This window comes from Hypanus sabinus, chromosome 8 (genome assembly GCF_030144855.1).
Source record: "Hypanus sabinus isolate sHypSab1 chromosome 8, sHypSab1.hap1, whole genome shotgun sequence".
Taxonomy (NCBI): Eukaryota; Metazoa; Chordata; class Chondrichthyes; order Myliobatiformes; family Dasyatidae; genus Hypanus; species Hypanus sabinus.
In genome coordinates, this window is record NC_082713.1 from 15,837,701 (window position 1) to 15,861,297 (window position 23,597).

Genomic DNA, 23,597 nt, shown 5'->3' on the forward strand with positions numbered 1-23,597 from the left:
ACCATGTGGTTTCCTTCAGGTGCTCCAGTTTCCATCCACAGTCCAAAGACATACCGGCTGATAGGTTGATTGGTCATTGTAAATTGTCCCGTGATTAGTCTAGGATTAAATCAGGGGATTAATGGGTGGTGTGGCTCAAAGGGCCTATTTCCAGTTGTATCTCAATAAATAAATAAATGAATTTGAGATAACACCCACTCACTTTGCAAAAATCTATTCCTTAGACTCCCTTTAAAACTCCATCCTCTCACATTGAACCTAATGCCCTCTTTCTTTTGATACCCCTATAATGAAAAAATAATAATCTAAGCCGCTCAATTTTTTTCCATCTTTCTTTATTCCTTCCATTAATAGTACCATACTAATTTATTTCAGGAGCTTTTTCATCTTAAGTAGAACTGAGTTTACTTTATTCTCTTTTAAATATTTATTTCCTCCTTTTTCTGCAGTACTCTTTACTCCACCCACCCACCCCCCCCCCCCTTAACCTGCATCCTTTTTACTCTTCTTACTTTGTAGCAGCTATGTCTTTTGGCTCTTGAACATTTTCCCCATATGTACAGAGCAAGATCCTACCCTTGGCTCCAAATCCCAGAGACTTCTTGTGACATTAAATGACAGAAATTGACGGGGACACTTCTGGATGCTTCCTGACATGCTGAGATCCTCCAGCACTTTATGGGTGTTACTAGAGGTAACCCCCCCCCCCCCATTGTCTTGTAATCCAAGGCTCTGGAATCTTCTGTATCTAAGTGTGAGGGAGATAGGTTTAAAGATAGCAAGTCCATCACCACAGCGTTCCCTCCCTGGTGTGTCATGGAAGGCAGAAGTATACAGCACAGGAACAGGCCCTTCAATTCCCCTATCTCTGGCCAAGGTTTTGAGCAGTGGATAAAATTTGAGTCACATCCTCCTGACTCAGACGCAACAGCTGTTTCTGTTTCACGGTTTCTATTTTCTGCACTGTCCTTCTTCACTCTGTAATATTTTCTCTAATCTGAACTGAATTTCATCTGCTTTCATTGTTGTTGTTCTTTTTCGTGCCTTGTGACACATCGGACAGCCTTTTTTGCCATTTCGTAGCATTTGACTGTTTTTTTTTACGAGACTGAGTTGCTAGCTTGATGCTCAACCCAGCATGGATGGAAAGCGTGCAAGCAGCCAACCGGATTCACAATCAGGTCATTCACCTTGCAGTCCAATGCTGATACCACTACATCACCGGCCGGCTTATCAGCTTTCATGGAGTCATAGACACCACAGCACTGAAAAAAAGCCCTTCTATCCATCTAGTCCATGCCAATTTCAATTTGTGCCAAGTCTTATTGGCCTGCATTGAAACATAGCTTTCCATACCCCTCCCATCCATGTACATAACCAAACTCTCTTGTGTTGAAGTCAAATCTGTATCCACCATTTCCACTGGCAGCTCGTTTTACATTCCCAGCACCCTCTGAGTGAAGAAGTTACCCTGAAATTTTTCAACATTCACCCATAACCTTTGACCTCTAGTTCTAGTTTCATCCAACCTCAGTGGGAGAAACCTGCTTGCATTTACCCTATCTCAGCCCCTCGTGTTCCAACCTGAATTCTGGCTCAGCCTCCAGGCTGCCAGCTTTCTTGTTTAACTGTCCGATTGTGGTAAACTATGTATACCTGTCTGGACACACCCGTCTGCTGACTGCTCCTGTGGCTCCTCCCACAGACCCCTGTATAAAGGCGATTGGAGGCACTGCTCCTCCCTCAGTCTCTGAGATGCCGTGCTCCCTTTTGCTGCTAATAAAAGCCTATTGTTCACCTCCCGTCTCTGAGAGTTATTGATGGTGCATCACTGATCGTTCCCCCACCTTTGACAATATGTTGTATCAAAGCCTTTTCTGCCCTCCCAGGTTGGATGTCATAAGAAAGGACAGAAAAGAGTAATCATGAAACAAAGAGCTGTTGCTTCTCAGAGGCGTGTGACTCCAATCTTATCTACTTTTCAAAACCTTAGTCAGAGAAGGTGGATTGAAGAACCTATTCCTGAGCTGAGTTGTTCTATGTTCTGACACACCAGGGATGGAACGCTGTATTTATTTATTGAGCTATACCACAGAATGTGTCCCTTTGAACTGTGCCACCAAGCAATCCCCAATTGAACCTTAGCCTAATCATGGGACAATTTAGAATTAATCTACCAACCAGTATGTCTTTGGACTGTGAGAGGAATCTACAACACCTGGAGAAAACCCTCCTTCCACAGGGAGGATGAACAAACTCCTTACGGATGACACCGGAAGTGAATTTCCAAACTCTGGCGCCTTGAACTGTCGTGCTAGCCAGTACACTGCTGTGTAGTATTGAAGGTGCTGTCTTGGAACCCCTCTCCCATACACTTAGCTACTAAAGATTCCAAGGCTTTATATTAAAACACAAAAGGTGGGTTTATCTCTAGCAACGCACACACAAAGTGCTGGAGGAACCTAGCAAGTCAGGCAGCATCTATGGAGGAAAATAATTTTTTTTGCTGGGTGTCCCATTCTTCTTAAGAATCTCTCGAAGGTGAGCACAAGCACCCCCCCCCACCCCCCCCCACCCCCGACGCCGTGGCTAATGCTTGTATCATAATTGCTGTTTCAGTCATTTTCCATTTGAAAGGAAATCAGTACAGTTCTGTCATAACAAATATTACACAGCAACCGCAGATCTGATTAACCAATACTAACTATATCCTGCCATATTCTCAAGATATGATCACCGTTGCACTTTCCAGATTGTGAGCTGTCTTAATAAATGCTGTGAGCTCAAATCCCACTTTGGAGGTCTGTTACTTCAGCACACCATTCCACCACTTTAAGTATACCCAATGACTTGCCCTCCACAGCCGTTTATGGCAATTAATTCCACAGATTCACTACCCTCTCGCTAAATAAATTCCTTCTCATCTCTGTTCTAAAGGAAGGTCCTTCTATTCTGAAGCTGTACCCTCTAGTCCTAGACACCCCCACTATAGAAAACGTTCTCTCCACTTCCACTCTCTCGAGGCCTTTCAATGTTCATCAGGTTTCAATGGGATCCCACCCCCCTCATTCTTCTAAACTTCAGTGACTACAGGCCCAGAGCCATCAAATGCTTCTCGTAAGTTAACCCTTTCATTCCTGGGATCATTCTTGAGAACATCCTCTGAACCTTCTCAAAGCCAGCACATCTTTTCTTAGTTAAGGGACCTATGAGGGGAAACCAGAGAATTTGGAGAAAACCCAAGCACAAGGGGCCCAGCACATTGGTCCCATCTGTTTGTGTTTGACCCATAGCCCTCTATGCCTCTCCTAACTATGTACTTATTAAGATTGCTTTGAAATTTCACTAATCTGCCTCCCTCAACCACAGTTTATGACAGTTCATTCCAGACAGGCATCACCATTTGAGTTAAGAAGCTGTGATTGATCTCCATAGGAGCATAAGATATAGGCACAGAATTTGGCCATATGGATCAAAGAGACTGCTCTGCCATTCCATCATGGCTGATTTATTATCCCACTCAACCCCATTCTCCTGCCATTTCTCTGTAACATTTGACACATTTACTAATTAAGAAATTATCAACCTCCACTTTAAATATGCTCAATGACTTGGCTTCCACAGCCATTCATGCAAATGAATTTCACAGATTCACAATCCTCTGGCTAAAGAAATTCCTCCTCATCTCTGTTATAAAGTGTTGTTTTGCCTCTGTTTAAACCTATGTCCTCTTGATTTTAGCAAGACTTTCACCCTGTCTAGGCCCCAAATAACGTTACATATCTCCATCCAGTTACCCCTCATTTGAGGGAATAAATTCCTAGTCAAGACAACCTTTTCTTTATAACTTGGGCTTCTACGTCCATGCAACATCCTGGTAAATCTTTTCTGCATTCTTTTGAGGTTAATAACACACTTCCTATAACAGAGTGACCTAAACCCCCAAAACCTATCTCAGCCTTAGCTCTATCACAGGCTACTCCAGCATCTGCAGAACAACATTTCTTCTCATCTTTTTTTACAGTTGCGTGGACCAACCAGTGTTCTGAGCAGGAAATTTTTACATGGCCAGAAAACTGTGCAGTGCCTTAATAAAACATTATATTAAAGAAAATTTCAGCTGCATGGCAACAAAGGCTATTTACACGGGAGCATTTCAGTTACTGCGCGGCCATGCACCTACACAGCAGAAACTCTTCTGTTTGTATTTATGAGTTCTGGGCTGAAAGGCCTGCTCCTGTGCTGTATTGTTCTATGTTCAAGGTGGGATGAAGGGCCTGTTCCTGTATTGTATGAATGTGACAGCTCCTGTCTCAACAGGAGGAGATGGTTGATGATCAACTACGTTGTTCGGTCTGGATCTACAGGCTGGCCCAGTAAGGACAATAGATTTCCTTTCCAACAAGATGTGAACGACAAAGATGGGGCCGAAACCCTCACTGGACAGTGTTGTTCAACAGGTTTCTGCTGCTTGTTCTGGGAAGACAAAGCAAAGAGCCACTGGAAAATCACATGTCTCACACAAGAGAGAGAGTAAACTGCACCCAACAGTGTGTCATTCATCTCGGCCCAGTCTTCGCCCTTCACCCTATAACTGGTTGCGTCATGGTCCGGTATGGAAACACCAATGCCCAGGAATAGAAACATTTACAGAAAGTGGTGCACACAGCCCAGTCCATCACAGGAAAAGCCCTCCCCACAGTTGAATACATCTACACGGAGCATTGCCACAAGAAGGAAGCATCTATCATAAAAGACCTGCACCATCCAGACCATGTTCTCATTGTGCTAATACCATTGGGCAGGAGGTACAAAAGCCTTGGGACACTCACTACCATAATCATTTTACCCACCTACCACTTTCTCTTCCAACTCATTTGTTTGTTTATTGGGATACAGCGTATAATAGGCCCTTCGAGCTGTGCCACCCATAATTTAACCGTAGCCTAATCATGGGACAATTTACAATGACCAGTCAACCTACCAACCTGTGCATCTTTGGAATGTGGGAGGAAACCAGAGCACCCGGAGGAAACCCATGCGGTCAAAGGGAGAACGTACAAATTCCTTACAGGCAGCAGCAGGACCAGAACCTGAAACTACAAAGCAGTGTGCTAATCATTATGCTACTGTGCCGCCCCAGAATTACCATATACCTACCACGCTCTGAGTGGGGAAAAGAAAAATGCCACTCAGGTCTCTTTTAAATCTCTCCCCTTTCAACTTAAACCTATGGTTTTAGATACCCTGCCCTGATTAAAAGACTATGACCATCTTTACCTTTTCTATGCCCCCTATCTAGGTCATCGCTCAGCCAGCTTCACTCTAGAAACATGATTGAAGCATTGGACAGGAACGGTCCCACCCTATCCAGTCTTCCCTTATAACTCAAGCTGGCCAGACCTGGGAACATTTTTGTGAATAAAAGAGGCTCTGCTGAAGCTGGAAATCCAGAGGAACAACTACAAAACGCTGGAGGAACTCATCAGGTCAGGCAGCACTGATGGAGAACAGGGTGTCCAACTTTTTTAATACCATGGACCACGAAGCAAGGATCTGTGGACCTCAGGTTGGGAACCTCTGATGTCGAGGAATGAACAGTCAATGTTCTGAGCCAAGGCCCTTCTTCAGAACTGGATAGGAAGGGGGAAGGTGATGCGAGGGGGAGGAGTACAAGCTGGCAGATGTTCGGTGAAGCCAAGTGAAGGGGAAGGTGACTGGGTGGGGGAGAGGGAGTGGTGAGAAGGTGGGCGGGGATACGTGGAAGAGGTAACGAACAGAAGATGGGGGAATCTGACGGCAGGGGAGAGTGGATCATGGGAGGAGGGGCACCAGCAGGAGATGATGGGCAGGTGAGGGGAGGGGTAAGAGGGTAAGCAGAAGAGATAATGGAAAAATATTCTTGTGCATCTTTTCTGCACCTTCTTCATATCCTTCTTTGGTGTAACAGTAGGAGGTAAAAGATAATTTCTTAAAAGCAATCATGTCCCAATCATACAGATTGTTTTTGGTGATTCGATATCAATGCAATATATGGTGAGAGGTCACCACACCAAGAAATAGGTGCAATCCTTTTTCTGGTTATGTTACGGGGGGGGGGGGGGGGGGGGTGGTGGTCGCTGAGGCTCCGTGCCGTGTCACTGACGGTGAGATGATTGTCACACGAACCGAGGTTCATTGAAAAGCCTATTTGAACACTTCATACAGATAAATTCAGCGGTAAGGTAGTACGAGGTAAAACAATCGCATGAATGAAGGGTTATTAGTGGTCGTGTGTCTTAAAGTTGCTGCATTCAGTCACGAACAGGGGTTGTGTTGGCTTATCAAGCACCAGGGAAATGTGGTCCGAGTCCAGACCTGTATACTTCACCAACTCTCCTGCGACTGGCTGGTTGAGTTCGCCAGCCGAGAGAGCAGCACCGCAGAGATACTCTACGTCAGTTCCTTGCCTTTCTTCGGGAAATGTCACTAAGTTTTGGGTGTTCTTTCTGTTCCTGTAACAAGATTTCTTTGCCGGCCCTCTGGTTCATTTCCTCTGGATGTGTTTTCCGGGTTCTGCCTCTCTGTGGATGTCGATGCTTCCTGTGTTTGTCAGTTAGACTGGGGCAGAGTGAGAGAGAGAGAGAGAGAGAGAGAGAGAGAGAGCGAGAGATTCACCATGAACTGACAGCGCCGAGGTGACCCTCTAACTACTCGCCCAAGTGGGGGGCGGGGGTAAGGGGGGGGGGTGTTGAGGATCTGAACAACTTTTCACTCGACTCGGAGGTTGAAAGTAGCCCAAAGATGGCTCGAGACTTCCCAGCCAAGAGCCTCGATAACATTGATCTGTCCTGCTTGCGGGTAAGTTGCATTTAACGCGTGTGCACTGTGGAGAGAGTTGGGCTGCAGATCTCCGAATCTCTGAGGTGAATTAACGCACAAGTCTTCTTTGCTGGTAAATGTTAATGCTATTTGATCACGCTCAGGCCAGGTTAATGAGATCTTTAGAGATGCAACCTCTCAAACCCAGTGCGTAGGATCAGGCAGGCGTTTAAAAATGAGTCTATTGGTGGAGAGCTTTCTGGGCAGAGAGTGCTCCGTCACTCCTCTCCGTTATGAGGTTGCTTGCCACTTACAGCCGACGTTTCGGGCCGAAACCCTTCATCAAAAGTTCACGAATGTTGCCTGACCTGCGGCGTCTGTGTGTTACTCTGGATTTCCAGCATCTGCCGGATCTCTTGAGTTTCTGATTTCCTACTTACAGTTACTGATTGAGCGTCTTGTCACTTCAGCCTACTGCCACGCTTTTGCGCTTCTGCCTAAGATTAAAACCACTTGAGGAACGGGACCGGCGTTCATTCTCCGGCAACTGAATTCAGCGACGGGTTACTCACCTTATTCCCGATTCACCTGTAAAACCATGAGGGAAATAGATGGGATCTTTTCTCCAGGGTTGGGAATCATGAACCAAAGGTTTTAAATGAAAGGGACATCTTTTTTTCCAGACAGAGAGTGCTAGCTCTGTTCAACGGGCTCCCTGAGAAAGTGTCTGAGGCGATTACGATGATCATATTTAAAAGACATTTTGAATATGAATAGAAAAGATTTAGCGTTTGGGGAAAACGTGGGCAAATTACACTAGTTCAGATTGGCATGCTGGCCTGCCTAGATGAGTTGGGTCTATAACCATTCCTATGAGTCCTTCAAGTTGAGCTAATCACACAAGGGCCTCTTGAATCATGTGTGTCAGACAGAGTGAAGATAGTTGAGTTTCTTCCTTGAAGGATATCAGTGTTTTCGTAGCAGGCCATTGAGCCCATCAAGTCTAGACCAGCTGTCATTATCAGTCCCACTCTCCACATATTTTCCCTGAAACACCAAGTTCTCTGTCCTAGATCAGAGAGCACTTCCAATGAGGAAAGGTTGAGTGAGCTAAGCCTTTTTTCTTCCAAGTGAAGGAGGATAAGAGGTACACCCATAAAACGTTGGAGGAACTCAGCAGGTCAGGCAGATTCTATTGAGGCTGTTGTTCAAAGTCAACCATGAATGTTACTTCTCAGCTGTCTATGTGATGCACAAGCCAGAAGCCAGAGCAGTACGTTATGAAGAGCAGGATGTTAAAAATTTTGCAGGCTCCTCCTCTCCACACAGCTGATGATTAAAGGAACGGCAGAGACCAATACAGTTTGTCACCAGCAGCATTGCGGTTGCCAGTCAGTGTTGAACACAATATAGAGCTGCCTTAGGGACTCCAGCTCTGGATTTTTCATCAGCATTTACTGCCGAAGCCTTCGCCATGAGAGGATATAGCCAAAAGAGAGCAGAGGTTTGAGATCGGAGTTTTGCTCCTCCTAGATGAGCTGCCAACCACAGATGACTAGCCTCATCTGCCTGCAGTGACAGATTTTAAGTCATCAGTAACGCAACTTTGCCCCTTCTCCTGTCTAGCAATTGTTCTGCTGGGCTTAGCAACTTGGTCATCAGAGGCTATTTGAGATACACAACATTGGGAGCTTTTCCCCACAACCCCCTCCCCTATTTCCTTAACACAGCATCTATGGAAACAAATAAAGAGTTGACATTTTGGGCTGTGAACCTTAATCAGAACTGGAAAGGAAGTGAGGAAAGGGTAAGAATAGGAAAATGGGGGGGGGGGGGGGGTGGGTTTGGAAGGAGTACAAGCTAGAAGGCGATTGGTGAAGCCAGGTGGGTTGGAGAGGGGGTATGAAGTAAGAAGCTAGGAGGTGATAGGTGGAAAAAGGACTGGAGAAGAAGGAATCCGATAGGAGTGGAGAAGGGACCATGGAAGAAAGGTGAGGAGGAAAGGCACAAAGGGACGGCAATAGGCCAGTGAGGAAAGAAGAGGTAATGTAGGGAGAGGTTCAAAGTGAGGAATAGAAGAAGAGGGAGGGTGAGGGGAATAATTTACCAGAAGGTGAAGAAATCAATGCTCATGCCAGCAGGTTGGAGATGGAATATAAGCTGAATGCAGCGTCATTGTGGCAGTAGAGGAGGCCATGCTACAATACATTGGAATGGAAATGGGGATTAGAATTAAAATGGTTAGCCACTGGGAAGTCCTGCTTTTTGCAGATGGAGCAAAAGTGATCGACAAAGCAGGCCCAACTATACGTCGGGTCTTATCAATGTGGAGGAGGCCGCACTGGGTGCACCAGAAATGGTTCCTGGTGTGGTCAACCATTTTAATTTCAATTCCTCAGAACTGTGGCTTGAGTCCTGCCAAAAGCATATTGGCTCCTCGACTTCCTCAGAGTACTGAGACTTGACTCGTCTTGGTGAACCTTACCAGTTTTTACAGATGCACTGGAGAAAACATTCTGGCTGGATACTTTGGTATGGAAACTGCTCTGCACAAGAACACAAGAAATTGCAGAAAATTGTGAATATAGCCCTGTCTATCACACAAACCAGCCTCCCCTCAATACTTCCACTACCCTGGGAAGGCAGCCAACATTATCAAAGGCCTCTCCCACCCCTTTCATTCTTTCTTCTTCCACTACCCCCCCCCCCCATCGCCTAGTGATAGAAGAGCTTGAGGATGCATACCACCAGGCTCAAGGACAACAGTTATAAGATACTCAAACAGACTTTGACAATCTTCCTTGTTTTGGCCCCGTGCTTATTTGTACACCAGGACTGCACTTCCTCTGTAAATGTAACACAATATTCTGAATTCTGTTTTCGTTTTACCAACTCAATCCAATCTGAGTTATTAGTCTGGATGACACATAAAAGCTTGTTACAGAATCTCGACACATAGACTTATTGGGCCAAAGGGTCTGAGTCTCTGCTGTATTGCTCCATGACTCTATGCTACAATAATAAACCAATTGTCTGAACCACCACTCCACAGTACCCTCATTTTAATATATGCAGTATGGGGAAGCAGATGTGTGTGTATGGTTTTTATAATCAATTTGATTTGGAATTGTGCATCTCTTCAGAGGCTGGTGAATGAACGGTTCTATTATTTATTAAGTGTGGTTTTCTTCCCTCAGGATCCTGCAGGGATATTTGAGCTGGTTGAAGTGGTCGGCAATGGGACCTATGGCCAAGTCTACAAGGTTAGAATCGTTCCAATTCACAGGAATTCTGCTGAGTGAAATTGTTTGAGTTTGATCAGTGTAATGTGGCAGATTCTCATATAATGTGTCCATTCATAAATTATATGTTTTATCCATTTATGCATTTTGTCTTTGTATGGTTCAGTCTGGAGGGTTTCTTGTGTGAAGCAGGATATGTTGTTTCAATCCCTGCCACCTCAGTGACCACAAGGATATTTGAGATTGGGCAATATTTCTGTAGGTTGTCATGCACAGTAGTGGTTAGCATAGCACTTTGAAAAGCACCAGCAATCGACATTCAGAATCTGAATCACGATTAATATTGCCCGCATATGTCATGAAATTGGTTGTCTCGTGACAGCAGTATATTGCCATACATAGTAATAAAAACTATAAATTACATTAAAAAGTACATTAAATTAAATAAGTATACATAAAAAGGAGAGGGACTAATGCTGAGGAGGTGTTCTTGGATGCATTGTCCATTCAAATAAATAGATGGGTTTAATGAGAAAAGCAAACGTTATTTACATGACTTCCATGAGTTACTTGGAATTGTATCCCAAACATCAGAGGGCAGTGGCAGCAGCAGGAACTCTCACAAGATGTAAACGAGCACAGGTTTGTGTCCTTGGCCCCTACTCTACTCCCTGAACACTCATTAATGCTCTGCGAGATTCTACTCTAATTCCATCTACAAGTTTGCAGATAATGCCACCATATTCCAAATCCTTTTCCAAGCTATGAAAGTCGATACCAAGTGCTGCTAGAAGGGATTATTGCAGATGCAAGCAGATAACATGCAGAAAATGCTGGAGGAGCTCAGAAAGTCAGGCAGCATCTATGGAGGGAAATAAACAGTCGATGTTTTGGGCCAAGATCTTTTATCAGGGCTGGAAAAGAAGCCAGAATAAGAAGGTGGAGGGAGGGGAAGGATAAAGGCTGCCAAGTGAAAAATGAGACCAAGTGAAGGGGAAAGGTGAGTGGATGGGTGGAGGAGGGTATGCGAGGCAGGAAGGTGATAAGTAGAAGAAGTAAAAGGCAGAAGGTGAAAGAATCTGATAAGAGATGCTGGTGAAAGAAAAGAAAGAAGGAGAGGAACCAAAAAGAAATAATACAGGTGAGGAGAAGAGTGGAAGGTTAACCAGAATAGGGAATGGAAAAAAGAGAGAGAGAAGAGGAGGGAGAAATTACTGAAAGTTAGAGAAATCAATGTTTGTGCCAATGGATTGGAGGCTAGCCAGATAGAATACGAGGTGCTGCTTCTACAACCCGAGTTTGGCCTCATTGTGGCATTAATAGAAACCGTGGACCATGGACAAGTCAAACTGAAATGGGTGGCCCCTGGGAGAGTCTGTCAGAAAGAGCCAGTGATCAACAAAGTGGTCCCTCAATCTGATGGTGCAGATGTGTACTTGAAAGTTGGCATGGACAGGTGAGGCCATAGGGTCTGTTTCTGTGCTGTAAAACAGATGAAAATTCTATCAGATGAAAAAATTTGTTTCCCAGTTGTGCTGAAAAATTTGGAAACCCAGATCCAATCAAACTGCGATCACTTCTCTGGGTGGACACAATTATTCATCATATCAGGAATTACCCTTCACCCCTAACTATTTCATTTGCCTTTACATAGCCGGTCATTGGATGCCTTCAGTGCAGGAGTTCCAAGTGGATAAGGAAATGACATCAGTCTTGAGGGGCTTTACCACTGGAAGGGTGTAGAACTGGTGGGTGGGGCTTGAACACTTCAAAATATGTTTGAAGTCCTTGTAATGCGTTGTCTCTGGCTGTGCTGCTGCCCTTTACCATGTTGTTGACCTAGGGTCAATTGTACACAGGAGCTGGATCCCATGTTGCCACAGAGCTCTGTGAAGCAAATATTAGACAGTGATTGGTAGGGCACTGAGGAGTGCAGTAGATATAGATCCATCCATACAGATCCATAATTTCTTGTAGGTGGCATCATGGGTAGATAGGGTCATAAAGAGAGCATTGGCCTTCTGAAATCAAAGTATTGAGTACAGGAGTTGGGATGATATGCTGAAGTTGTTTAAGATGTTGGTAAAGCCTAATTTGGAGTTCGGCGGATTCCAGTTAGTTGGGAAACACCGGGACAAGTGCATTTTGGCCCAGTTAAGCGGCTGTCCCAATTAGCTGACGTTTCAAGGAAGTATTTAAAAAGACAAACTGAGTAACAAATTGTGTGGTGTATTTACATGAAACACAAACAAATTAGAACACTACCAATAGTACTACAGTACTATAAAACTGTATATTAGCTCCCAATGCAACACACACAAAATGCTAGAGAAACTCAGCAGGTCAGGCAGCATCCATGGAAAAGAGTAACAGTCGATGTTTCGGACCGGCTGCTGAAATCCTCCTGCATTTTGTGTGTATGGCTTTGGATTTCCAGCTCTGCAGATTTTCTCGTGTTTGGATTAGTTCCCAACAATTATTGACGGAAGAATTCATCCAGAGCAAGATCAGCGTAGACATCTAATGAAGATAATGGACTGCCTTCATACAATGCTTTTGATGGTTACATCCTCCAACTCTTCAGTTTTGTTGTAATATTCAAGATGATTGTTGATACCTTCAATTCCTTCATAGTTCCTAACTTGTTGAAATAGTGAAATAATTTCATTTTCACTCTTGGCTGTTTCTGGCATCTCCAAGCCTGAATACTTGAAACTGTAGTGAGCAAAACAGTTCTGAATTGTCTTACTGCTTATTTCTCATCAATTATCAGTGACAAAAATCACTGTTCTGTTTGAACACAAACACACACAACTGATGTTATTTATAATCTATTTGCTCTATGTATTGTGTAATGACTAACAGCCACAAAAGTGCGTGTGACTGACACTAGATAGGACCAGTTTGGCAATGGTCTTCTGTCCCAAACTGAAGAGTTGGAGGATGTAACCATCAAAAGCATTGTATGAAGGCAGTCCATTATCTTCATTAGATGTCTACGCTGATCTTGCTCTGTGTACACTGGATGAATTGAGCGGCATAGTGTCCCAAATAAAAGAAGGGAATCCTGGCTATTTTCTAATTATTTTTGCCCTGATTTCCTGATGACCCAATTAACCAGAATCCACTGTCTTGTGTGCTGTTCTGGTCACTTTTCTACAGGAAAGATATCAATAGGATTGAAAAAAATAGACAAAATGTACAGTACATATGTTACTGGGACTTGAGGACCTGGGTTATAGAGAAAGATTGAATTGGTCAGGAGTGTAGGAGAATGAGGGGAGATTTGACAGAGGTACTATATACAAAATTATGAGGGATGTAGGTAGGGTAATTGCAAGCAAGCTTTTACCATTGAGGTTGGGTGAGACTAGAACGAGTGGTTATGGTTTAAGGGTGAAAGGTTTCTGATAAGATGGCAGTGCCCTTGGTCGCAGTGGCCACTCCAGGTCCAAACAAAGCGCAAATGTTCATCCTTTACATCTTCTTCACAATTGAAAGACACTGCTGGATATTAAGAACACCAAGGACGGCAGGTCTACCCCAGTAGCAGGTTGCAGAATAGCGATGGAGCTGGACTTGTTGCACTATTTTGCAGCCTGCTTCAGCCTTCCAAGCAAGTAGGCAACAACAGCGGTGCACAATCCAATGAGTGGTGCAGGACATTTTTATTGTGCTCACAAGACCCTCTTGAAAATTGGTAATATAGAATACTGTGAGTCCTATTCACTGGTTCATTGGTGAATCCGACAGCAGGGGAGCTGCATGGCCTTGGTTGTGGTGCGGACAGGCCCTCGTGCCTCAGGGCTGCCTGTTATGATCTATTTGCTCTTTGTATTGTGTAGTGACTAACAGCCACAAAAGTGCGTGTGACTGACACTAGATAGGACCAGTTTGGCAATGGTCTTCTGTCCCAATTGAGCGGCATAGTGTCCCAAATAAAAGAAGGGAATTCAGATCCAGGAGAAGGAGAAGCCGGATCCAGCTGTGTGTGGCTGGATTCTGAGCTGGGTTGTCAGCTAGGCCCTCCCATCAGTGCTGCTCTCCTGTGTTCGCTCAGTGGGAGGCAAGTAGGATTGCATTCATCTGCAGCTGCTCTGTTGATATGAGGAACTGCTGTAGGATGATCATGTAGAAACATGGCTCCAGGACAACATCCAAGCACTATCAATCTACAGACCATGAAACTTGGGACTTGGGCTATATCATTACATTTTAATATTGTTTTTATAAACCGTGTGTTTCTCTGCTATCATAATTATCTGTGATACACGTGCTGTGTATGACTGCTGGTTCTATGTTTTGCACCTTGGTATCAGAGGAACGCTGTTTCATTTGGATCTATTCATGCGTATGGTTGAATGACAATTAAGTTTAAACTTGAAAGGTGAAATAGTTAGGGGGAATGGCGGGGGGGACTTCTTCACTCAGAGGGTGGTGAGATTGTGGAACGAGCTGCCAGGGGAAGTGGTGGAGGCGGGTTTGATTTCAACATTTAAGAGAAGTTTGGATAAGTATGTGGATGGGAGGTATAGAGATCTATGGTCCAGGTGCAGGTCAATGGGACTCAAGAGAATAATAGTTGGGCATGGACTAGATGGGCCAAAGGGCCTGCTTCTCTGCTGTAGTGCTATATGACTCTATCTGCAAGCTGATCGACATTTTGTCTCAATGTGTACTGTTATTCCCTCGTGCGCCACCTATGTGCAGCTCAGCAAATCATGGAAAGCAGGCTCTGCTCCATAGAATCTGCCTCAGTAAAGCAGCCAACATGCTCAAACACCACTCCCACACTGGACATTCTCTCTTCTCTGCTCTTCCACTGGAGCCTGAAAGCACATACCACCAGGCTAAAGGACAGCTTCTACCCTGTTGTAATACAATTGAATAGTTCCCTAGTCGGGTTCTTAATCTTACAATCTGCCTCGTGGTGCTCTTGCACCTTAATGTTTACCTGCGCACATTATTCCACATCCTGTTATAATTTTACTGTGTTCTACCTCAATGTGCTGTGTAATGATTTGATCTGTATGAACAGGTTTTTTTTGTTGTGCCTGTTGCACTGCTGGTGTTTAGACAGCAATGAAGGTCCTCCATTTCAGGGCTTCCTTTGTGGTGTCAGAAGCTTTTCTTCTCAGCTTTCACTGTCAGTCATGTAAGTCCAGGGTGGAGACTCAGGAAGACCATCAGACTCAGATGTAGAAGGATTCTTCATTGCTGGTTGATAGCCCTGAGCTGAGCCCCTGAAACTGGAGGGCTAATGGGCAATTATTATTCTGTACTCTACTCTTTTACCTATTTGGAATGGGTGACCCTTCCAAGAGGCAATGCAGAGAGCCCTGACTCCAGCCCTGTTCTCTGGGTCATTGAGGTATGCAAGACTCCAAACCACAATGAGGTTGTGGTCCACTTGGAGGAGTATGAACAGCATGCAAGATAAACTATGTGGATTCAAAGATTCAAAGGACATTTATTATTAAAGAATGTATAAATTATGCACCTTGAAATTTGTTCTGCTTACAGATTCACCAATATAAATGCTCCCATCTCTGTCTGTGGAGTGCTCAATGTTCTGATTATCTTCATTTTCAAAGTATGCAACGTTACCATATACTGTATTAAGATACATTTTCTTGCAGTCATTTACCTAAAAAAAAATACAATAGAATTTCTATAAAAAAAACGATATATAGAAACGAAGACTGACAAGCAACCAAAGTGCAAAAGAAGACAAACTGTGCAAGTAAAACTAACACTGAGAATATGAGTTGTAAAGAGTCCTTGAAAGTGAGTCGGTAGGATGTGGAATCATTTCAAAGTTGAGGTGAATGAAATTATTCAGGCTGATGGTTGTAGGTGAATGCCTGTTCCTGGACCGAGTGGGATGGACCTACAACTTTTATACTTCCTGCCTGATGTTAGTAGTGAAAAGAGAGCGTAGCCTGGATCGCGGCATCTTAATGATGGATGCTGCTTTTTTGTTGCAGTGCTCCATGTAAATGTATTCAATGGTGGGGAGGTTTTTGCCTGTGTTGAACTGGACTGTATCCAACCCTTTCCATTTACCAGTTGTATTGCTCTGCCTAAGTTGGGAGTACTGTATGTTATTACAGCTAAGAAGTAGTTCACTGACTACATGCATAGAGGATGTTATGAGAGATGCTTCATAAATGCAGGTCCTTATTTTATTAAATTGCTTTATCACTTTATTCTCCAGGAAATCTCACGAATATTTCAATATAGTACTCCATTTCTATGCATTGGTAATACTGGAATTAGTTGTTTTCTTTATTGCAGAAGCAAGTTAGTTATGCTCCACGTTTCTCACCCTGCATTTGTTCAGTCATCCTTACCCCATCCTGGTAGATTGTCCTTTCAGATTTATGTTACCATAAGATATAGGAGCAGAAGTAGGCCTTTTGGCCCATTAAGTATTATCCACCATTCAATCATGGGCTGATCCAATCTTTCCAGTCATCCCACTCCCCTGCCTTCTCCCCACACCATTTGATGCTCTGGTTAATCAAGAACCTATCTATCTCTACCTTAAATGCACCCAATGACTTGGCCTCCACAGCCTCTCGTGGCAACAAATTCCACACATTTACCAACCTCTGACTAAAGTAATTTCTCTGCATCTCTGTTCTAAATGGACATCCTTCAATCCTAAAGTTGTGCCCTCTTGTCCCAGATTCCCTTACCATGGGAAATAACTTTGCCATATCTAACCTGTTCAGGCCTTTTAACATTTGGAATGTTTCTATGAGATCCTCCCTCATTCTCCTGAACTCCAGGGACTACAGCCCAAGAAGACATGAACGTGCTCCAACCTGATGACATGGATATCAGTTTTCTCCTTCTGGTTTAAAAAAAACAAAATTCCCGTCCATTCCCCTCTTCTTCTGTTACCCACTCTGGCATCTTAACTCTTCTCACCTGCCTATCACCTATACCCTACCCCTTCCCTTTCTCCTATGGTCCACTCTGCTCTCCTATCAGAGCCCTTCCTCTGTAGTCCTTTCTCTTTACTACCCACCTGCCTTCACCCATCACCTTCTAGCTACCCTCCTTCCCCTCCCACCACTTTTTATTTCTGGTGTCTTCCCCTTTCCATTTCAATCCTGAAGAAATGTTGACTGTCTATTAATTTCCATAGATGCTGCTTAACCTGCTGAGTTCCTCTGATATTTTGTCTGTTTCTTAATCCCAGGTGATTTCTTTGCTTAACATCCCCCTCTAGTGGGCAGGTATGCTTATGGTACCTGTGAGGGGTCCATGAGCTTCTCACACTATTGCATATGCGCTAATGAGCACGCTGGTTACATAGTGTGCTTTTTCAACACTAGCTGCTCAGTTTTATGCTACTAGAGTAACACGTACAAAATGCTGGAGGAACTCAGCAGATCAAGCATCTTCTGTGGAAAAGAATAAAGAGTTAAGGTTTTGGGCCAAGTCCCTTCATCAAGACTGGAAAGGACAGAGGAAGAAGCTAGAATAAGAAGCTCTATGCTGCTAGCTACGGAGAAAAGGGCAGGCAAAGGATCTGATCATGCCAGTGAAAACCAAAGCTTAACAACTAATTACCTTTAGATGGTAGAGTTAATATTGGAAAACGTCTCAAGAAACTGAAACATCTTCCTTCGTTCTTTCTCTTTATAGATATATATCGCGGAATAGGCCTTTCTGGTGCTTCAAGCCACATCACCCAGCAATCATCCGATTTAACCCTAGTCACGGGACAATTTACAATGACCAATTAGCCTGCTAACCGGTACATTTTTGGGCTGTGGGGGGTAACTGGAGCACCTGGAGGAAACCCACATAGTCACAGGGAAAACGCAGAAACTCCTTACAGGGGGAATTGAACCTGGGGCGCTTGTACTGTACAGCATTGTGCTAACCGCTATGACACGGTGCCAAGAGATATTAAAATTGAATAAAAGTTTACAGTAAATAGGAGGGGACATTAGAACTTGTAGGCCGTAATTATCCCCTCACGTTGTAGGGAGACGAAGGAGAAATGTGGGAAAATGTGCGGTCTGGGAAAAGGCTCCAAAGCATTTGGGCTGTCACGACCAGACTACGTAACAGTTTCCTCCCCCAGGCTATCAGACTCCTCAATACCCGAAGCCTGGACTGACACCTTGCCCTACTGTCCTGCTTATTATTTATTGTAATGCCTGCACAGTTTTTGTGCACTTTATGCAGTCCAGTGTAGGTCTGTTGTCTAGTGTAACTTTCTCTGTTTTTTTTATTACGTAGTTCAGTCTAGTTTTTCGTATTGTGTTATATAACACCATGGTCCTGAAAAACGTTGTCTCATTTTTACTGTGCACTGTACCTGCAGTTTGGTCGAAGTGACAATAAAAGTTGACTTGACTTGAAAAGTAAAATGAAATCAGTGTACATGGAAATTTGATGGTTGGCCAAAGAGTCTGGAGCTCTAGGTAATTCAAGATTTCATTACTGACTTTAAATATACAAAGGGGCTTAATTTTAAGATGATTGGAGGAAAGTAGAGGGAGGACTGTGAGAGGTAAGTTTTCTTCTTGCACAAAGAGTGGTAGGTGATTTGAATGCAGTATCATGGAGGTGTTAGAGACTGATACATGAAAGACATTTAAGAGACTCTTAGATAAGCACATGGATGATAGAAAAATGAAGGGAAGGGTTAGCTTGATCATAGAATAGATTATAAGGTCAGCTTCACATTGTGGGCAGATGGGTCTGTACTGTGCTCTAGTATTCTATGTTCAAAGCTTTTTTCTCCTCGCCATTGCTCTACAGTTGATTATGCAACAACCTTCTATTTTCTCCCGTCCTAATTTTAAACCAGATGTAGTGGTTGGAATACAATTCAATTACATTTTGCTTGATTGTTTGCACAGATTGCTGTTTCCTTTTCCATTCGACCGATTGTTGTGTCCCGGGGTCTTTGCTCTCCTTCCTGAGTGTGGCTTGAGTAAAGTTTAGTGCTGTGACTCTGTTCAGTTTGAACTTCCATCACAAGCTCTCAGACAAACCTGTGATTCATATCTGCAAATGATTTTCTGAAATATTTGTGAGCTCATTTAAGAGGGTGTCCCGAGCTAGAGTAAACACTTCAAGCAAGTGTTATCAGTACTGAGGAAAAGGAGAAAGAATTGTTTTCGTTTTGATAAAACTGAGAGGAAATGAAAGCACTATGATAACAAATAATCTGCTGGAAGAACATAGTTGGGTCTTGTTGCAGGGTTTCGACCCATAACATCGACAATTCCTTTCCTCCCTCAGATGCTGCTTGCCCTGCTGAGTTCTTCCAGCAGATTACTTATTGCACACAGCGTCTGTAGTCGCCTGTGTCTCTACTTAGAAACCACGTTGGAAACTGAATTTTTAATGGAGTTGTGACTCAAGAGGTGAGGATGAGTAGATACTAACCCAGCTCCAACCTCACGGCAAAGCCTATACGTTGGTCGGGGTTGACGTAGGATGTCGCGCCATGGGTGCCTACTTTGCCAGTATGGAAGCCAGGACAGCACGAAGTGGAGAGCAAGCTGTTGCCCTTGCAGCAGCCTCCTCTCCACACATCTAATGGATCCAAAGGAACGGTAGAGACCGATTGCTCAGCGCCAGCAGCGTCGCAGGAGATGAAGTCAGCGTTCACTCTCCATAGGACTACCTTAGGGACTCCAGCTCTGGATTCTTCTTCACAGTTTACTCCCGAAGCCTTCCCCATGAGAGGATCTAGCTGAATGGTAGCAGAAGTTTGAGATCTGGGTTTTGCTTCCCCTAGATGAGCTGCCAGCCACTGCTGATGAGCCCTGTCTGCCCGACTTCAGACTAATAATTGTGAAAGAAGGTTCTTCCCAAATTTGAACAGTAATAATCCTTATTTGTAAATCAGAGTAGGCATTCTTCCGTAAAAACAAGTCCATGCCAACATAGCAAAACAATTACGACCTTCAGTAAAAAGATTTTTAAATTGGCGTATCTGTTCCACCTTTCTAAGTAAAGGAACAAGTTATCAAAAGTTTTATGTTTAGCATTGTCAATATCACCTGGTTTTCATTTTGTCAAATTCCGGTTGCTTCATTATTGGAAGGATGTCGAGGGATGAGGGTGCAGAGAAGATTTACCAAGATGCTGCTGAGTGTGTCTTATGAGGAGCTAGGGTGTTTCTCCTTGGAGTGAAGGAGGATGAGAGGTGATTTGACAGTGGCATATAAGATGAAAAGAGGGATACTTAATGTGAACATCCAGAGACTTTTCCCTGGAGGGTGGGAATGATTAATATGAAGAGGGTCATAATTTTAAGGTGATTGGCAGAATGTATAGGGGGGAATATAAGAAGTAGGGTATTTTGCACAGAAATATGCTACCAGAAGTAGTGATAAAGGCAGATATATTAGAGACATTTGAGGAGCTCTTAGATAGGCACATGGATGAAAGAAAAATGAATGGATATGTGGGAGAGATCCACGAGATTGATCTTAGAGTAAGTTAAAAGGTTGGCACAATGTCAAGGGCTGAATGGCCTGTACTGCAGTCTATGTTCAATGTTCATTTGTGTTTCTGCAGTAGGAGTGGATTAGTTAGATGTGACTACCTTGGACCTAAATAACTTGCAGGACGTGAGTGAGAATGAACAGAACCTCCAAGTTTTGGATCACATCTCCAGGAATCATTTGTCAGCTTGGCTCAAAGTGAGTCACCAATCCTAAACTGCCTGGGTGGGCGACTGGATTTTCCATGTTGCACACTTAATGAACAATGTTTGGATGAACAATAGCATGGCATTGTTCAATACTCTATCCTAGAGGCAACTAATTCCAAAGGCCCCAGATCATTTCCCATTGGACTTGAGTTGAGACAGTGCCAGAGGCAATGATTAAAAGTGCTGAACAGCGCAGCTTGCTCTAAATGGAGAACATAATGCAATCATACTTGTTAGGAAAGGACGAGGTCACTTGGCTCCTCAAACCGGCTCCACCTCTCAAATGATTGGGATCACAGCTTTACATTGCTGTCCACTGTCACAGAAAAAAATCTACTTTGGTATTGAAAACTTTCAAAGGTTCTTTTTGACTGTTCTTCAGGGTCGTTTTTGTTCTCTGAGTGGAATGCACTGCCAAAGGTGGTGGTATAGTCAGATATATGAGGCACATTCAAGAGACTCTTAGATAGGCACGAAGATAAAGGGAAAATAGAGGGCTCTGCAGGACATGAGGGTTGAACTGATTTGGAGTAGGTTTAAAAAACTGGCATGACCTCATGGGCTGAAGGTTCTGTATTGTGATGTTCTCTCTGCAGAGAATTCTTAAGACTCACAACCCTCTGTGAGAAAATCTTTCAAAACATTTCTGTCTTATCTAAACAATCACACCTCATTCTAGATTCTCCCTCAACAGAAAATATCTTGACCACATCCAACCACACTGGACCTCATATGTTTCAATCAATTTCCTCTCGTTTATCTAAAATTCAGCAGCTGTGAGACCAGTCTGTCCATCTCTTTTTCAATAAACACCAGATGTATTCCTTCATCAATAACTATTAGGAGCTGATACACAGTTTTATAGTAGTATTGATAATGTTCTAATTTGCTCTATATTTCATTTAAATATATAATTTGTTAGTCAGTTAAAGAGTAGTTTGTTTTTTATATACCTTTTTAACTATTTGCATGAAAGTTTGGATAATTGGCCCAACTGCTTAAATTGAGCCAAAATGTACTGGTTCCACTGTGTTCCAATTAATTGGAATGTATTGTATTTGTTTGGCAAGCATCTAAACTAGTTCTAAAGCTTTTACATCCTTTCTTAAGTAAGGAAAACAATGCTCTGCACAACTTTCCACATGGTGCTCTGACCAATGCCACTGTAAGTGATGCATAACCTCTTAAATTTGTATTCAATTCTTCATGCACTAATCAATAATACTCTATTAGTTTTGCTAATTATTTACCATATTTGATTCCTAGCTTTTTATGAAATGTGCAATGGACCATTGAGATCATTTGCAAATCAGAATGCTGTAATCTGTCCTTGTTCAAATAATATTTTTGCTTGTCAAAATGAACCATTTCACATTTTCCCACATTCTGCCCCATTTGTGGATCTTGCCCACTCACTTAACCTACCCGTAACCCTTTGTAATCTCTTTAAGCCTTCTTCAAAATTTGCTTTTGGCCTTTTTATGCCATTGTCAATTTAGCACTGACCCCTTCACCATTCTTAGAAACTTGAGAAATTTAAGGCACCAATATTGACCTATGCTTTGCTTGTGACAATTTATTGAGCAGAGTAAGATCTATTTCTGCACAAACTCTTTCCTGTTAGCCAACCAAATTTCTGTCCACATCAATATGAATTTTCCTCTCTGTTATCTAGACCCACGTCATCCACATTCAAAAATGATTTACTATTTTAGCACAACAGAGCTTCAGCAGAAGGTTCCAAACCCAATCACCCATCTACTCCCAATTGTCAGCGGAATTTGGATACAAGAATGTGTTCGTGCAGCCAAATTCCAGCTGACTGCTCTGGCTCAAATTCTCTTAAAGTCCCCCTTTAGCAATATCATCCATATTTGAAGAAGGTGCCCAACGAAAGGGAAGGGTGGAATTCCTTTCCGCTACTGATGCTGCTATCACCCACATCCCCATTTCCTGAACATCTGTGCTCACCCCATCTTCCCACTACCTTGACAGTGATAGTTCCTCTTGTCCTTAGCTACAGCCCCATGAGCCTCCATATCCAAAACATCATTCTTCACAACCTCCACTATCTTTAAAGGAATCCTACCACTAAACATATCTTTACTCCCTCCCTCTCTCCGCTTTCCATAGGGATTGCTCCCTCTATGATTCCCTTGTCCACTCATCCCTCCCCACTAATCTCCCTCCCAACACTGATCCCTGCATGTGGCCTAGGTGCTACATTGATCTCCTCCCTAATATCCATTCAGGGCCCCAAATAGTCTCTCCAATAGACAGCTAGGGTCATCTATCATATCCAATGCTCCCAACGTAGCCTTCTCCACATTGGTGAGACCAGTTGTAAATTGGGTCTCATTGGGGAACCACTTCATTGAGCACCACTCCATCCACCAAAAGCAGAAATTCCCCATGGCTAACATTTTAATTCCCATTCCTATTCCCATTCCAACATGTTGTTCCATGATCTCCAATTATTCCAAGATGAGGCCACTTTCAGATTGGAGGAGTAACACCTTGTATTCTGTCTGGTTAGCCTCCCACCTGATGGCATGAATATCGATTTCATCCAGTTTAAAAAAACTTCCCTTCCCCTTCCCTCTCCTTCTATTCCCTGCTGTAGCCTCTCACTGCTTCTCACCTGCCTATCACCTCCCCGAGTTGCCTTCTACTTCCCTTCCTCCTATGGTCCACTCTCATCAGATTCCTTTCTCTCCAGCCCTTTATCTTTCCAACCCTCCTGGTATCACCTAACATCTTTTAGCTATCCTCCTTTCCCCCGCCCCAACCTTTTTAATCTGGCATCTATCCCCATCCTTTCCAGTCCAGAAGAAGGCTCTCGGCTCAAAACGTCAACT

At 43.5% G+C, this 23,597-nt stretch overlaps 1 protein-coding gene across 6 annotated transcripts in view; it reads left to right on the forward strand.

The window, feature by feature from the left end:
• Nucleotides 1-6,727: 6,727 nt before the first annotated feature.
• The window catches only part of si:zfos-2326c3.2 (mitogen-activated protein kinase kinase kinase kinase 4), a 322,043-nt gene continuing 305,173 nt past the window's right edge, over nt 6,728-23,597 (forward strand). For all 6 annotated transcript variants that reach the window (XM_059976720.1, XM_059976715.1, XM_059976716.1 and 3 more), the window contains exons 1-2: nt 6,728-6,840; nt 9,999-10,064. In XM_059976720.1, coding sequence (XP_059832703.1) covers nt 6,784-6,840; nt 9,999-10,064 — 123 coding nt within the window. In that variant the 5' untranslated portion in view covers nt 6,728-6,783. The remainder of the gene's footprint in view (nt 6,841-9,998; nt 10,065-23,597) is intronic.